Here is an 18,034-nt window from a genome sequence, read left to right as displayed (position 1 = left end):
CATTTCCAGTTATTCAGGTTTTTCCAGATGTACAGTTTTACTTCACTGTGCATCATAGTATCCTGGTAATCCCTTATCTAGCAAAAAAAAAAATACTTGACGTGTTTAGGCGCACATACACATCTTGCTTTTATCGGTTTGTGTTAGAAATGTATTTCTATTAGGCTCTCATCTAATGTATCTGTGAACGTAACGTACTGTATGTGTGTGTGTGTGAGCCTACTGTATATGCACACTTCGGTCAGGTGGAGCAAGCCTGTTGTGGTTTAATTGATTTTACATTAAGGTCACAGCTTTAAGGAATGGAGTTGTCTCTTTGCATTTAGATTCAACCAATAATGTGTGCAAAGGGAAAGCAGAGTGTGTGAGAAAAAAGAGAGCATTATATCCAGTCATATATGGCACAATATCTATTAAGTCAAGTTCAAGCACTGTTAAAATCACAATTTCTTTATTTAAGGCTTTGTATAATCTTATATTATACAAAGGTAAAATTCTTCCAAAATGTGGAGTTGCATTATAACTTTTCTTCACCTTTCTTTTTTCAATTTTCAAAATCAATGCGTAAAACAGACAGAAAACTGCATATCAAATGTATATATTGTATTTAATCGCTCAGAGAACTGAGCGCACCCACCAGTAGAACCAGTAGCAGCTACAGATCCTCTACCACTTATCAACCTTGAGTGCGTACGCCACAAGATTCTATTAACACCCCAAACACGACTCCCAATCAACAGAGTGCTCTATTAAGGGCATACAAGTAAGTAGGGCAATTACGTGAGACAATTCACTCATCAAATATCAGCCATCAGAAAAGATATCTTTTAATTATGAGACATAAAAATAAGACACAACAAACAAACAACACAAACGAGATGTGTCTCTTTTATATGTACGGACATTAATGTAGGAAGCCTAAATGACAAAGGTCAAGCTGATTGACTGACTCATTGATTGATTAATTCATTCATTCATTCATTTATTGAATGCTTTGGCAAAATATCTATATTTTTAAGAGCAGGTCCTAATAACAGAATCCATGTTGCAGTGTGTGACTGAAGTCAACAGGGGTCGCAAATGAGCATATCAGGAGTCTCATTAGTGTTTTTTCTGCCTCCAGAAGAGAAGCATCATTAAAGAAGAAGCACTTTTAATAGAGTGGTGATTAGAAACCCAGAAACGCTAGAAGGCACCAGTGAGGGAGAAAAGTAGGATGTAAAGGAAGGAATCATATTTAAAAACAAATTAGAAATGAACTAATCTACAATGCTGTGTCTAAACTTTAGCCCTTGTGAAGAATTATTTCCCTTTTTGGATCATTCGAGGTTAGTACATGACTAATGGCTTTGGTTCGGGGTGGGAAAATAAATTCAGGAAGACAGAAATACAGAAAAAATAATCAGACACTAATATAAAGGAGGGAAGGATGAGTATAAGGTTGGGGTTCTTATCAGAGCAGATTCCATGCAGTCGACCGCTGGTGCATATTTATGTGGAGTCATTTACACGTTAACTGCTGTGTAGGATTTTTTAGTGTGTGTCTGTAGGGCGATGTAGGGAACTGGATGACATGCACAGCTGTAGTGAGATGTGTGTTTCGTGTTCCGATCAGTGGGAACGGGGTACAGGATGCTGAAGGGTCATGTGCTCAGCTCCAGTGAAGGGCAGACGCTGGGTGCAGTAGTGGTGCACCACCTCGGGTATGCTGGGAAACACACAGCTGCTCTGGTCCAGTGTATAACCACACTCTTTGGTCTGTGCTACAATAATGTGCACACAACCTTGGCTGGTCCTGCAGAGAGAGAGAGAGGAAGCAGAGAGAGAGAGAGATGGACAGAATGGGAGAGAGAGAGAGATGGACAGAAGGGGAGAGAGAGAGAGATATGGACAGAAGGAGAGAGAGATATGGACAGAAGGAGAGAGAAAGATATGGACAGAAGGAGAGAGAGAGATATGGACAGAAGGAGAGAGAGATATGGACAGAAAGAGAGAGAGAGAGGAAGCAGAGAGAGTCAGAGAGAGACAGAGAGAGCGAGATAGACAGAAGGAGAGAGAGAGAGCGAGAGAGATGGACAGAAGGAGAGAGAGAGAGAGAGTCAGAGAGAGAGAGCGAGAGAGAGAGAGAAGCGGAGTGATAAAGAGAGAAGGAAAGCAAGATGCAGAGAGACAGACAAAATGATAAAGAGACCAGAAGTAAGAGGAGAGAGAGGGTTAAGGAGGGGCAGTGAGAGTGAAAGGGGAAGAAGATGGAGAGAGATTGAGAGGAAGCAGACAGATTTGATATCACCTACATCAGCTTTTTCAAGGTTTGCTTAGTCACCTTATCTTTTAATATCTAATATACACACTCAGTAAATACCGACATGTGACAAATTAAAGCAATAAACCCCAGATGGCTTTGTCATCCCACCCCTTTTAGCTTTGGTTCCATTTGTCCGCTTAGAAGGAATAGTCATTGCAAATCAATACAAAGTTTTGCTTCAATTTATATGACAGCCTTACTTGAGGGCAATGGAGTATTTGCTGGTGGCTGATTCGCTGTCACGCACCAGGAAGCTGGCTTCCTTACAGTTCTGCAGCTGAGCCTCAGCCTCTTGACGACTGATGCTGCCATGATACCAGCTAGAGAGAGAGAGAGAGAGAGAGAGAGAGAGAGAGAGAGAGAGAGAGAATTATATAACATTTACTTAACTCACTATGATTCTCTCTAACAATACAGAAATAAGAAGAGAGAAGAAATAAAAATAGATCAAACACCATATCAAATTTTCTTCTGAAATTCAGTTATGTGCCACTAACGTGACTAAATCTTTACTCGTATGATAACGATCCCTACAGTATATAACATTATATAGTGAGCAGTTAAGTCATAAATTTTCTTGTAATCATTGCAAATAAGCTCAATCAAATATTCTTCACGTCCTGACTATTTGCAAAATTTTAACAAAAATAACAAAATTTTATTTTTTTTTAGGTCTATATTTCTTAGCATTCACAAAATTCTGTATGATTTCAATCCTTAAAGCAATGATATGAAACAGAAATGGGAAAATGAGAAGATACGATAAGATACAGTATGATTTCCATTCGTAAGACGATATTTGACGATACCACTGAGCTTGTTACGAAGTTGGATTTATTCGCCTCTGATTGACGTGTCAATTTTTGCTCACAAGCTAAGATAAGCCTGCTTATTACATTATGACACATCACTCACTCACTCACTCACTCATTTTCTACCGCTTATCCGAACTACCTCGGGTCACGGCGAGCCTGTGCCTATCTCAGGCGTCATCAGGCATCAAGGCAGGATACACCCTGGACGGAGTGCCAACCCATCACAGGGCACACACACACACACACTCTCATTCACTCACGCAATCACACACTACGGACAGTTTTCCAGAGATGCCAATCAACCTACCATGCATGTCTTTGGACCGGGGGAGGAAACCAGAGTACCCGGAGGAAACCCCCGAGGCACGGGGAGAACATGCAAACTCCACACACACAAGGCGGAGGCGGGAATCGAACCCCGACCCTGGAGGAGTGAGGCGAACGTGCTAACCACTAAGCCACCGTGCCCCCATTATGACACATCAGTTATATATTTTTAAAAAATCTATTATTTTACACACCAGTTTCTGTTGTTTTCCAATAATGATTAATTTACAATTGTTGCCACAATTCACTTCAAGTGCTGCAGTTAAAACTAACATATCGATCCAAATCGCCCGATCGTTAGATCCATTGTTATTTGGATATTAGCACATTAATTGGTAACAAGATTTGTAAAGTTCGTAGCGACAAACTTTGATGCTGGCTTTGACGATGCAAGTATTCGCGAAGGCCGGTGCTTTTTGGAGGCGAGTGGACATAAGGGTCAGTGTTACTTTTGGAAGCAAGTAAACAGAAAGCTAGGGTGCCAAAACATTTGGAGGTAAGTGGAGACGAGCATGTGATGTCATCAGAATACCCGTGAGGAAGTTCCCCTCATTGTTCTGAGTGTTTTGATATATCACATGTCCATGTTGTGCAAATTATTTATTTTCATGTGACATCACATAACGTCACGTGACGTCATCAGAATACCCGTGAAGAAGTTCCCCTCATTGTTCTGAGTGTTTTGATATGTCCATTTTGTGCTAATTTTTAATTTTCACGTGACATCACATGACGCCACATGACGTCATCAGAATACACGTGAGGAAGTTCCCCTCATTATTCTGAGTGTTTTGATATGTCACATGTCCATGTTGTAAAATGTTTTTTGATTTTGAATATATTGGGGGCGGGGCTGCGGGACAACCGAAAGGCCAGTCTGTACACCAATTTAAACCTTTGTTCAGAGTATCACCCTAAAGGAGCTGGCCGAGTTTGGTGTAGATAGTTCGAAAACTTGCCGGGTTATAAACCTCCAAAGTTTATAATGGGAGTCTATGGGAAAAAAGGCCACCTTGAGACCCGGTACCAGAAGTACCAGTACTCGGATCGCTTAGGAAAGCTGAAAAAACTTCAGAGCAGTGTCTACAACATATCCGAATTTGGTGCATGTGGCTCAAAAGCCCTAGGAGGAGTTACTCTTGATATATTTTTGTCTAAGATTAAATAGGAAAACAGAATGTTGGCTTCTACAAAGCGACATAATTACACATTACACATTACACATATATGCTCACTATGTAAAGTCAAAGAGAATATTGTACATATTTTCATAAACAGAATGCAGTATGAGGATAAACAGGTTTAAGTGAAAGGTCAGTATAAGTACATCGTTATAAAGGTCAGATAGTTTTACTATACTTAAAGAGCACCCACACATACACACCTCTGTAGCTCGAGGGGCACAGTGGGGTCCACTTTATGGCTCTCGGAGTCCGGGCTGGCTTTCGGGGAGGATGGAGGGGACAGGCGAAGCGATTTGGGGGTCCAGCTCTTCACAGATCGCAGAGTCTGTTGTTTAACACCAGTGGGAGCAGCATCCTCTTTACACACCCTCTCCACACCGTCAAACTGAGCTAATGAGTGATGGAATAATAATGCTGTTCATTCTATGACAGTTTCTCAGTGACTAACCAGATTAGAACTGATATATAGATTTGTTATCATTAACTGGTGACTGGTGGTCAATTTTATATTGTCGTTAAAACATATTAAACGATTCATATTTGAATCTTTCCAGAGTTAATAAGAATAATCATCCAATTCCTATTATACATGAAAGTCCTATGTTTAATTGTTCTTTGCTGCTTAGCTGTAGGTCAAATAACACTTTTGATTAGTGATTGTGAAAAATTCTATATATTTATTTTTACAGATTACACTTATTTTATTATATATTTTTTATATTATTATTATATATTATATATATATTTTATATTATTTTTTAGTTTATTTATTTTATGAATTTACTTATTTGATGTTTATTCCTTTAATAATTGCTCAGGAATATTAGGAAAACACAAACACACACCCACGCCCACACACAGGATATTAAGAATTAATTTTTCAGCCCGAATTAATGATAAATAAATTATATGTTTGTATTAAAACGTTTTATAATAATAATAATTATAATAATAATAATAATAATAATAATAATAATAATAATAATAATAATAATAATAATATTTAATACATTTTTAAAATGAGAACTTTGGAGCATAAAATGCTAGACTTACCTGACAGTGCTCGAACGATCTGCTCCTTCTTCCACTCCCACGGGAGTTCGTACTCTGCAGGGGGTCGGGGGTCAGACTCCGGCCGGGTCAGAGGGATGCCCTCCAAAACCTCCTCATATGGCACGTCATAGATCTGTGTGGATCCGGACCCTTCTCCTTCTCCTCCATTCAACACCACACACACCTTCAGTAGGTCCTTGGATCCACGTCGACGAATCTCTATAGGAACAAACGCTGACCTTTCACACACTTACACCGAGAAGGATTCTAAGGTATATCACTCACCTGTAATTAGTCTAGGATAGAGTGATTTTTGCATTGAATGGAAACTGTTTAGTAAATCAGAGAAGACAAGAAGCAGATAATCTGATGAATTCATTTATCCTTGCATGTAATCTTCTTATAACGCTCACTCTGCTATTCCTAACTCTTATCTAAGATAAGTCATATAAAATAACGTTATTTTCTCATATTCTCTATTAATAAGATGGACAATGAAATGTTTGTCCTATTTACATTTTTTTTTCACATCACATCGCAGGCTTTAAAAGTCTTGGATTCAATCATTCACAAATAAGATTCTGAACCTTTAACTGTGGTCACTTTCAGCTCACACTGAATAGACACTGACACACAACTGATCCATTATTGCAGATTTTTATAGTATCCCTTTTACCTGCAAAAATGCTTTTTTTTTATTTAAAACCTATTCATACATTAGGCTCATTGTTGAAATGTGTACGGTAATATTTTCGCTACTCAATGGAGAACTAAAGTTTTTACACATAAGGTGAAAAGTGACTATTTTTAGGCCTCCTTGTTTTAAGTTATTAAGGTTTGGATTAAACAACAATTTAACAATTTATTTAAGCAAACAAAATGACTAAAAGCTATAAGCACTCTATATGTACAGCTTTGATATGGAAGGGTGTGATAAATAAATAAATAAATAAATAAATAAATAAATAAATAAATAAATAAAAATAAAGAGACCTTTAAGAGACCCCGTTTTGATAGACATCTTTAAAGTGATGACTGTGTGCTCTGTGCAAACTACTTACAGTACATATAGCAAGACATGTCTATCCCTCTGTATAGTTAAATACAGAATACTTCCATGAAACTTCTAAGTTAAGAAAGCGTCTAAGAAAGTTATCTAGCCACTTTAGGTCACTTTTAAATGGCCGCTAATAGTCGATCAAGTTGACTGCACTTATCTGACAGACCTTATCTTGTACACCAGCACATCTAGGTCATATACTTTAGCATCCTGAATGAGTGAGGAAACATTTTTAAGTTTTTGAACAAAAATTCCAGTTGCCTGTAGCACACAATGTACGTATTGTGGGTTTAATGGGGGAAGAGTAACAAATGTGCAGCGCTCCATCTTTCAAACTGTGTTAGTCTGCTGTCACTTTGTGTCTGGCCTATTGTGTGAGAAAACAATGGTAATACCAAGGGAAGGACGGCCATGGCTTGCCATTGGCTCGTTTAGAAGACCTACTTCCTGAGTTCTAGGAAGTCAATGTTGGGAGAGGAGGGGGGTGGGTTCTCATACAGTCCAGCACACTGGGGGGGACAGCATGGGTTAACTTCCTGCCCAGAGAATGGGGCAAAGGAAACACAGACAGGAAACGGGAAGCAGAAAGAGGAAACTGCACCCATTGTCCCTGCACAACACTATCACCGTAGCAACCACCCGAGAGGGGGAACCGACATTTAAACCAGGGTGCTGTGATTTTAAATCCTTAAAAAAAATCTCCCTTCAGTTCTTCGATCATCAAGATTGGGAATGTAGGTTTTTGTAAGAAGACAATAGAAAAATAAAAAAAAAAAAACAATGTAGATAAAAAGTGAAAGAAAGAGAACCTGTGATAATGAGTTGGGCATCATAAGGCTCCATATATCCATCATTCTCTCCTTCTCTTTCAGCTTCTCTCTGCTCTCTCGTTTTCTCAGCATCAAAAGGGTCTGCGTAGTCCTCCAAGATAATCAACTGTATGCAGGGAAAGAAAGAAGCTGACATGAATGAACTAAGTTTACACAAATTGTCTATTTTTTTTTTTTATTGATTGATTTATTTATTCATTCATTTATTTATTTATTTAATTTTGCAAAATGTTTGGAATCTTTTGGAAAAAGATTAAGGTCCATGTTTTCTTTAAGAACAAGCAAACAAACAAAAACCAAAAACCATACAAATAACCATTCACATAGAACAATATTAGTGAATCATAGCTCATGTGCTCTCTATAGTCCAAAGTGTGCTACTGTTGTTTTAGTGTTGTAACCAAAAAATGTTTTACAAGGTTACGGGGGTAAAAAATGTAAACTTTTCAAACAATTTACCGAGTGCCATTTTTATTGAGAGTTTAACAGGGTTTTCCTTTTCCTCATAGACAGACAGACGTCTGCTGTTACAGTTGTTTAATATGCACCACAGCATATGCAGTAAGGCGACACTCACTAAAATGAATTTTAAAACCACTTTTGAACTTGAAGATATTGTCCAGTTCACCACACCCACAGCTACCCCGACTCTTCTATCCAAAGATACACACATCAACCACCAACGCCTCTGAGAGTCTGATTTCTGTGGTATTATGTTCAAAGAGTAGCCAGAGGGCCAGTTCATCTATGGGAGAGGTTACAGCTTGTGTGTCAAGTGACATAATTCTTCAAACGCTACCTTCACTGGGGATGGAAAGAAAAGACACATTGTATTTTGTATGCAATCTATTCTTTCTCTATGTGTGTGTGTTTGTGTGTGTGTGTGTGTGTGCGCGCACCTGGGCATATCAGTGTTTGAAAATTACATTGGAAAGAAAAAGAAAGAGAGGTAACATGATCTAAACACTTTTTGTGTGTGCATATGTGTGTGTGTGTGTGTGTGTGTGTTTGTGTGTGCAGGATGACTGAATAGAGACAGGAATAGTGGCAAGAAAAGGTTTGTGTTCATTGTGCTTGCTCTCTTGCTACTCTACTTGAGCTGATCGTAATGTAAATAGGGGATAGTAAAGGAGAATGGAACACACCAGAGAGAGAGAGAGAGAGAGAGAGAGAGAGAGAGAGAGAGAGAGAGAGAGAGAGAGAGAGAGGTAAGGGTGGGGGAAAAGGGGATATGGTTAAAAACAAAGGGAGCTGGAAAAGAGATATCAATCTTTTTTTTTTTAATAACAAAATTATTTTCTTTGGTTCCCACAGACATTAGCAGAGAAGAAGGGGAGTTGTGCCATGCCAATGGGCACAAAGCAGTAAAAAACTCAAAAGCTAGGCATCAGGTACAAAAAAAGGCCATTGGGAAATACAGCTAGTATGATACAGAAAATATTCATGAACTCCTGCAGTGATTAATTAATTCCTAATTTTTGGAACAACACAATTTTTTGTTCATTTCATTCGGACACAAACAGACTTACTGTACATAAGGAGTTAACTCGCTGATGATTAACACCTGAAGTGCTAAAAAGTTCACAGGCTTTGATTTGATAGTACAGTATTGTGTTGTGCACAAGGCGTGTTAATTCAGCAGAGATTAAAATAATAGACAGACAGACAGACAGACAAATAGATAGATAGATAGATAGATAGATAGATAGATAGATAGATAGATAGATAGATAGAAATGGTACAGACAGACAGATAGATAGATAGATAGATAGATAGATAGATAGATAGATAGATAGATAGATAGATAGATAGATAGATAGAAATGGTACAGACAGACAGATAGATAGATAGATAGATAGATAGATAGATAGATAGATAGATAGATAGATAGACAGACAGATAGATAGATAGATAGATAGATAGATAGATAGATAGATAGATAGATAGATAGATAGATAGAGATGTGTTTGCCCACCGTTTCGGTTTTAACAGGTGTTTTTCCGCGCTCTGTGTCGCTCACGGTGCCTTCAGCAGCAGAGCTGTTGTATTTCTTCTCCTGCCATTTGTCCTGTTTGTCCACTTTGATCATTCGGCTCATGTACGCGTCGGCGATGGCGCTTGTCCTCAACGTCCGGTGATCCTCAAAACCCTCCATCTTTACATTCTTCTTACTTTTCCCTGGTATCAGTATCTCCCATATCTTGGCATCCTTGACGGAGCCCGGACTCGAGTGGTTTCGGCCCAGTTCAACGGCCGAGTTTTTGCGATTTCTCCCGGAGAGAAGTGAACCGACTCCGCCGGCGTTCTCCGAGTTTTTCCGCGGAGTCGCTTTGGCTCCGGTTCCTGCGCTCTGCGCCGCTCTGGGTCTCGTCTGCGCTCCGGATTCAGATGCTGAGCGAAGTCGGTCCGAGCCCGTTTTCAGAGTAGGGAAATCTTTAAACCATTTAGCCATAATGAAAACCTTGATACACACCCAATGCCTCTCTCCATGCACAAAGACGCACAGCAACTTTCAGGAAACTTTCTTTAGAACCTGCTTGTTTCCTTCGTGTTATATCTGTATCTAATTCAGCTCAACCCAGATTATGGATCAGATTATTGTTAGTGAATTTAAAAAAAAAAAAAAAAAATAGGAAAATCTTTTTAACCTTGATGATGTGCGGGGAATCTATCCAGATGTTTAAAGTCTTTTACATGATCCGAATTGCACTTATTATCCCATTCGTTGTCTTTTCTATAGCAACTTTTTACATTTCACCACATTTTTACTCTCTCCCTCACATTTGAGAACAACGTGCTACCTGTAATTATTCCCGCAAAATAAAAAGGAGCCTCTGGAGAGCATAAACTCGGAAAAATTGGAAGGTTTTCTTCGCCAAAGATCCCATTCCCGGTGTGTCCGACCTGAGCGCCAGTCTACGCAGAGTGAGAACGTGAGCGTGTGATAGCGCGCGTGTGCGTGCGTGTGATACGCAGTGGAGAGGGTTGTGGCTACTGAGCCTGTTTAGTGTGTACGTGTAGCACGCGTTTTGGTGACATGATCAAGTTTGGATACGCCTGATCACGCATACAGTATATGCCACAGCCATGCATGCTTGTTAAACATCCCATTCCGTATCCCCTTTCGCTATAATAATAACTTTTCACTAGATTTTGGAACACGTTTTTAAGGATTTGTTCATTCAGAAACAATAGCAATACAGAGGTTAGATACTGATGTCAGCGTGTGGTGTATAAATTCATCCCAATGGTGTGGGTTGAGCTTTGGATTCTCTGCAGGACAGTTGAGTAACCTTCAGAAAACCATTTTTTATGGAGCTCGCTTTATGTACAGGTGCTTTGTTACGCTTAAACAGGGTTAAGGGGACTTGTTATGTTACAGCATGCAAAGACATGCTACACAATAGTGTGCAAATTTGTTGAATAATCATATATGATCGGGAGTCCACATACAGTAGGCTAATTTTGACCATTAAATAAAGTATACGTCAGTCAAGTTTCTTTGTTGACAATTTTTGCTTTGTTGACAGCATACGCCTTTATCCAGAGCGACTTACATTATCTCATGTTTATACAACTGAGAGTTAAGGGCCTTGCACAGGGGCCCAACAGTGTCAGCGGGATCGCTGTTTCTGATTCTGTTTTTGTTTATATTATAATCAAATGTGACATGTGGTTAAGCGGCATCAATCTCACAACCTTCTGATTGGCAGCCCAACACCTTAAACAATAGGCTACCTATCAGAAGGTTGTGAGATCGATGCCGCTTAACCACATGCCACATTTGTTTATAATATAAACAAAAACAGAATCATTTGTTTATAATATAAACAAAAACAGAATCATTTGTTTCATATGATTTCCCTCACTTTGTGAATATGAATGCTGACACATGGTAAAAGCTTTTCTGCACAAATATTTTATCATTAGTTTCTAAACATAATCATTTGATCATTTACAATGTTCATTTAAATTTGAAATCTGAAAGTCAAAATATATGTTATTTGGTAGCACAGGATGACCTTAATATACAGCAGATTCAGACCGTATTCAGACCAGTTTATAAAAAGGAAAGGGGTCTGAATACATTCTGAATCTACTGTGTATTAAGGTCATATGTTATATACATATATATATATATATATATATATATATATATATATATATATATATATATATATATATATATATATATAACCAAATAACATAATTTTACTCTACAAAGTAATGCCATTTGGCAGCACTAACAGTCATGAGGTCTTCTTGCATACATCTCTACTAGCTTTGAACACCTGGATTTGAGCAGTTAATCCCATACTTCATAGGATCTTGTCAAGATTGTGTAATGAGTGTCTGTGAACTGCCATCTTCAGGTCTCACCACAGATATTTGATGGGGTTTAAGTCTGGGCTTTGGCTGGGTTAGTCAAGGACATTCAGGTACTTGCCCTGAAGCCACTTCAGTGTTTTACATCTTTTACTTCGGGTATCCTCCCTTTCAGTCCTAATACACCAAGATTTTAATGCTAATAAAAGAAAAATACTTCAAGTTTACAGGTACTTTCCCACAGAAGACAGATGACAGAAAACAGTGCCAACTTTCATCCCTGTATGCACATGACCTCCTACTATTTGATATTTGAAAACTTCACTTTGTTGATTAATAAGTTAGCGCAAGATTTTAAGCATTAGTCTTCTGTGCCCTTGTTTCTAACCAGAATGCTTAAGTGCATTAAAATGAATGTGCTCCCTAAATTGGTACATGTTTTCTGGTGTCCCACTATTATTGTATTGTATTGTATTGTATTGTATTGTATTGTATTGTATTGTATTGTATTGTATTGTATTGTATTGTATTGTATTGTATTGTATTGTATTGTATTGTATTGTGTTGTATTGTATTGTATTGTATTGTATTGTATGACTTTATTGTCCACCGAGGTGGAAATTTTTCTTTGGTTCACCATCACTTAAAAATAAGAAAAAGAAAAGGAACTGGAAAATAACACATAAAAACTAAGATCAATATCCATTAGAATATCACATTTTCACACCACGTCACATCACAGTATCTCAGATTACACTTGTTTTATCAATCACTTGAGGAATTAAGAAATTTAATAGCATTTGGGATAAAATACATCTTAAACATGTTTTTATATTGTATGCTAAGGGAACCCTATAGCGCCTGCCTGATTTCATAGGCTCAAACTGACCAAAAAGAGGGTGAGAAGCATCTGTTAGAATGTGTCTTGCCTTCTTCTTTGTTCTTTCTGCATACAGTTGTGTCAAGGGCTTCTGTGTCCTGCCAACAAACTTATCTCACCCCAAATTCTTCTTTTCACGCACTTGACTACTCGATCTCCTGGGTTTGTATGGAACAAAACTCCAAAGACTGTATTCTCTCCTCCATATATGCCCTTCTTTGTCTCCTAATCACACTCCCTGCATTAAAATTCTCTCAGGAAGCCATTTGGTCATCTCCCATATGCTTCAACTTTTTTTTCTCCCTCTGTCTTGGATTGGGCATTTACCTTCGGATGGAGCATGAGCTTGTCTCCTTTCTGCCCTGTATTGATAATACTTTTGCCTAAAAAATATAATAATACTACTTTAATATTATATATATACATATACTGTATAATAATACTTTTAAAAAGATTTATTTAACTTTTCCCAAAATCAATTTTTTTGTGATATAAGATTTTATATGTAAACATTTTCACAGTATCTCTGCTAAACCTCCACTCTCTGAAGCAGACAGTATATTTTAGGTGGCATCCCTTTCTCTAGAGGGTCTATTTCCACATTATACAGTATATTGTGCATTTTTCCCCCCTCAGCCTTTATCCATTGCCTCTTTTCTGATCCGGGTCCTCTCCTTTTCTATCTGTGCTCGATATGGAGGGCTACAATGTAAAGTTATTCATAGACTATTGGTCTAGGTGCAGACTGATATTAATCATGCCTTTAATCCTGACTGATTGGTGTCACTCTAGCCCTGCAACTTTAATACATATGTTCTGGTCCTACCTTGATTTCAGTTTTCAACTCCCTCTTGTCATCTCCTCTTCTAATAATCTACGCTATCATCAGCCTGTTTGGAGTCCTGCCCACTGATCATTCGCTACCCTGCTATTTCATTGACTTTATTGCTTTTCTCACATTGCTGGCCAGGTGACAAATCCACAATCCTCCATCACATTCTTGTTGGATAAAGGATGAATTGTATTTCATTACTCTTAAGAAAATGATATATTCCCTCCATCGACCAACTACACCGTTCTCTAAAATTTGGAAACCCTTTCTTGCATACGTACACGCTCTGCAACTTGATTTGTTTCTTTTTCATCACTATCTGGGCAATATGAAGTGTAGAATTTTGTTTGTACATAGTGTTTGTACATTTTAACACTTTATGGTAAACTTTTAACTGATTATTTATATTTTCTATTATTACCTTCATCATCACATTCACTGTCTGAAACTTATAGGTGTTTTTAATCTTGTATTTGTCTTGCATTTTTTTTTTAACTTCCCTTTACAGTTACTGTTAGTGGATATTTCTTTTTCTTATGTTCAAATGGGGGGCACGGTGGCTTAGTGGTTAGCACGTTCGCCTCACACCTCCAGGGTCGGGGATCGATTCCTGCCTCCACCTTGTGTGTGTGGAGTTTGCATGTTCTCCCCGTGCCTCTGGAGTTTCATCCGGGTACTCCGGTTTCCTCCCCCGGTCCAAAGACATGCATGGTAGGTTGATTGGCATCTCTGGAAAATTGTCCCTAGTGTGTGATTGCGTGAGTGAATGAGAGTGTGTGTGTGCCCTGTGATGGGTTGGCACTCCATCCAGGGTGTATCCTGCCTCGATGCCCGATGACACCTGAGATAGGCACAGGCTCCCCGTGACCCGAGGTAGTTCGGATAAGCGGTAGAAGATGAATGAATGAATGTTCAAATGCAGACCAGTTGTTCCAGGTAAGGGACATAAACCAAAAGCAGACCACGGCAACTCCTGTAGGTGCATTATTTGGATTATCCCTCATCTCCAAGGTTTTTTATAGAGCTCCCAACTACAAGAACCAATGAGCAAGCCTTTCTGTTTTATTTTTATTTTTTACAAGATTTCTGTCCGATTTGATCATCTCTAATTCCTAAACATTAGCCAACTCTTATCAATCACACAAAATCCACCAACAGGGTAGGAAGGAGGTAGGAGGGTGGTAGCTATCCCATAAGACAAATAAAACCAGCTGCCACATCTTGCTGAAGTGATGCTCATATTGTGTCACAGACAACGTAACAGAATTGAGAGATAGAATTATCCGCCATCCTTTACATACACAAGCTCACAGGTAAGCACAATTGGTTGTCTGATTGACAGGGTATGCCATCCCTCTCACCCTGACATGATCAATTTTGCACCCTATAATTCTGGTCATGAATGGCTGTGGCATCATTTGCATATGAATTTCGAGTGCTTCCAGGCAAATATGTTTGTGTTGCACCATTTAGCAGGCAACAATGTCTTATTGAAAGGCATCAGATCATTATTTTGCATAGGAATATGTGTAAAAGACTACAGTATATGAATGGGATGGAAGTCATTATATATCCACCACTGATCCAGCCGCTGACATTTCAAACTGGCAAATTATCTTCCATAAGATCCTCTCGTCTATCCCTGTTACAAAGAAAAAATCAGATCATCTTTAAAGTGACCAATGCTGGTTATCAGTAAGAGCACCAGCAGGACTGTTCTCAGTGGCTCCACATGGGACCCCTGATCAGAGAATAAACTTAAGGTAAGTCCAAAGAGTTTTTTCTGCATAATTAAAGTTTGTTGTGTAAATAAGAAAAAGGTTAAAGACCCTCAGTAGTATCGTCACAAAAGGTGCAGAAAAAAAATTATCCCAGAATAAATCTATATGTGAATTGCTGTGTATCAAAACAACACTGAAAGAGTGGAGACACTGGCTTGAGCGTGCAAGAGCACCATTTTCTAATCCTTATTGGTCTGATATATAAAGTCTGGTATATAAAAATAAAAAAAATATCTTCCAAGTTCTGTTTCACATCTGTTGTAGTGAATTGCTACAGAGAATTCATAAGAATCACTACTACAGTACTTGCACCTACAATTCTGGTAAGCTTAGCAGAACGAAACTATGATGAGATGAACTGATGATGTGAAGTGCTAAATGATTGGAGATTCTGAAAGTGCAGATCACTGTTTCTTAATCCTTACTGGTCACACACATCTAGAGTACAAGTCAGTCACACATTTCAGAGAAAAGAGTGAATTCCGACAAACTCTGTTGTTTTTTTTTATTTAAATTCATGTTCACGTACATACCTTAATTAAAGAACACAACGTTTATCCTGCCTCAGATATATACTGTAGCTCCCATCCTTTGGGAAATAATGGATGACATTGCTTAAGCACAGAATGACAAACCCACATGTGCTGAATATCCAGTGAAAAATAAACCATGCTAGACTCACTTGCATAGAGACATACAATGGGTGAACACACATATAATATAATGTAACATATTATTAACATATATTGTTCAGTCCTACCACCTTTCCAATAGCCGATTAAAACAGCTGCCTATACAGTACTGCATAGCCCCTGATCTCTCATAATCATAGATTTCATCACTGATCTACCTGATTATACCCCTTAGTGGTTAGCACGTTCGCCTCACACCTCCAGGGTTGGGGGTTCGATTCCCGCCTCCGCCTTGTGTGTGTGGAGTTTGCATGTTCTCCCCGTGCCTCGGGGGTTTCCTCCGGGTACTCCGGTTTCCTCCCCTGGTCCAAAGACATGCATGGTAGGTTGATTGGCATCTCTGGAAAATTGTCCCTAGTGTGTGATTGCGTGAGTGAATTAGCGTGTGTGTGTGTGCCCTGTGATGGGTTGGCACTCCATCCAGGGTGTATCCTGCCTTGATGCCCTGAGATAGGCACAGGCTCCCTGTGACCCGAGGTAGTTCAGATAAGCGGTAGAAAATGAGTGAGCGAGTGAGAGAACATTCAGACAGTGGGTTACAATTTATATTATACGTATGGAAAGCATTCTGCTAACAATTGTGAATCAGTGTTAGTTTACCCAGTAGTTGTCACCCAGAATCTAATAGGAACACTGATTTGGCCAGTGGATTACTGAGCAAAAGTTTGAACTTCTAAGCACCAAGCGTTACCAAGCTGCCACTGTTGGGCCCTTGAGCAAGGCCCTTAACCCTCTCTACTCCAGGAACAGCATATCATGGCTGACCCCAACAAGCTGGGATATGTGAAAAGGAAATTGTTCTATAATTTATATTTAAAAAATAAAAGCTTATTATTCAATTGAAAACTGGATGGCTGGAGGTGATATCTTAATTGAGCATAGTATATCCCAAACTACATCATACACTCCTCCACTTCACTCATACCATTTCACTGTATTCTCTGGGTTTGGGTGGCACAGCTCTGAAAAGGAGTCATCCCATTGTTTTTTTTTTTTATTTTTTTTATTTTTCCAACTCAGGAATCTATCTTTGGAATCTTTGTTGTAAGGCATTGCTCTCTTCAGTATCACCGAGTTAGCCCATTATCATGAGATCTGTCATCTGCCTCACCTCATGTTCCTTGTTGTCATGGTTACATGACCTTTATATCAGTTTGTGTTCCTAACTACGTCATGGTACAATATAAATGGTGGTTCTTCTTATAAATCCTGATTCAGGTTTTTTGGCTCACCAGCCTGACATGGTGCACAAAGCGAGTGCACAGGAAGAAGGAAGGTATTGCTATGCTTCTGTGCCAAAGAACTAAGTTCTGCATTGAACTTCTCTCATCACAGGAGGTAGGTCAGAGTTGATCTTCTATAAAAATTCATCTTGACAGAGAATTTCATTCAACGGTAAGCCCCTGGATTGGCATCAAATCATTGTCATGTACTATACCACCAGCAGCAGCAGCTTAATTTCATACACTTACAGCATTGGCAGATGCCCTTTTCCAGAGAGACTTACATTTAGCTCATTTATACAGCTGAGCAATTGAGGGTTAAGGGCCTTGCTCAGGGGATCAGCAGGGGCAGCTCAGGAATTCGAACTCACAACCTTCCAATCAGTAGTCCAACACCTTAACCACCTTAAGCTACCACATCCCCATACCCACACTTCATACCATTCATACACCTTTACCAGTTTTTGGAAGTCTGATCTTCACAAATCCTTTTTATGTGTACGTAATTGTACCACGGCACAATAAAAGGAGATTTCAGAGGACATCAGTAAAATAACTGTTGCTCACCAACCTGGAAAAGGTTAGAAAAAAGAGTACATATGTATACATATACATATGTCCTACATATGTACATATGAAGGAAATTAAAGACTATTGCTACCCTCCCCAAAAGTGGTTAACCAACAAATATCAGTTTGCTTCAAACAGTTCAAAAGCAAGATGGGT

General features: G+C 38.8%; 1 protein-coding gene across 1 annotated transcript; it reads right to left on the bottom strand.

Moving 5' to 3' along the window:
* Positions 1 to 811: 811 nt before the first annotated feature.
* Positions 812 to 10,538, bottom strand: she (Src homology 2 domain containing E). Its single transcript, XM_060870755.1, has 6 exons — positions 9,550 to 10,538; positions 7,554 to 7,680; positions 5,685 to 5,903; positions 4,832 to 5,021; positions 2,506 to 2,625; positions 812 to 1,795 (listed from the first exon to the last, which is right to left on the bottom strand). Exons 1-6 carry the CDS (start codon positions 10,024 to 10,026, stop codon positions 1,612 to 1,614), a joined length of 1,317 nt encoding a protein of 438 aa, XP_060726738.1. The 5' UTR covers positions 10,027 to 10,538; the 3' UTR covers positions 812 to 1,611.
* Between the last annotated feature and the right edge of the window lie 7,496 nt (positions 10,539 to 18,034).

This window comes from Tachysurus vachellii, chromosome 5 (genome assembly GCF_030014155.1).
Source record: "Tachysurus vachellii isolate PV-2020 chromosome 5, HZAU_Pvac_v1, whole genome shotgun sequence".
Classification (NCBI taxonomy): domain Eukaryota; kingdom Metazoa; phylum Chordata; class Actinopteri; order Siluriformes; family Bagridae; genus Tachysurus; species Tachysurus vachellii.
The sequence above is the reverse complement of the archived record's forward strand: the minus strand, read 5'-3'. Positions and strand labels throughout refer to the sequence as shown.

Bases quoted from the DNA above. Each gene is read 5' to 3' on its own strand.
- she (XM_060870755.1), bottom strand. From the start codon at position 10,026: ATGGCTAAATGGTTTAAAGATTTCCCTACTCTGAAAACGGGCTCGGAC. The intron at 7,681-9,549 runs GTGGGCAAACAC...CCCTGCATACAG, and splicing joins CACCTGTTAAAACCGAAACG to TTGATTATCTTGGAGGACTA. The intron at 2,626-4,831 runs GTGTGTATGTGT...CTCTCTCTCTAG, and splicing joins GTGCCCCTCGAGCTACAGAG to CTGGTATCATGGCAGCATCA.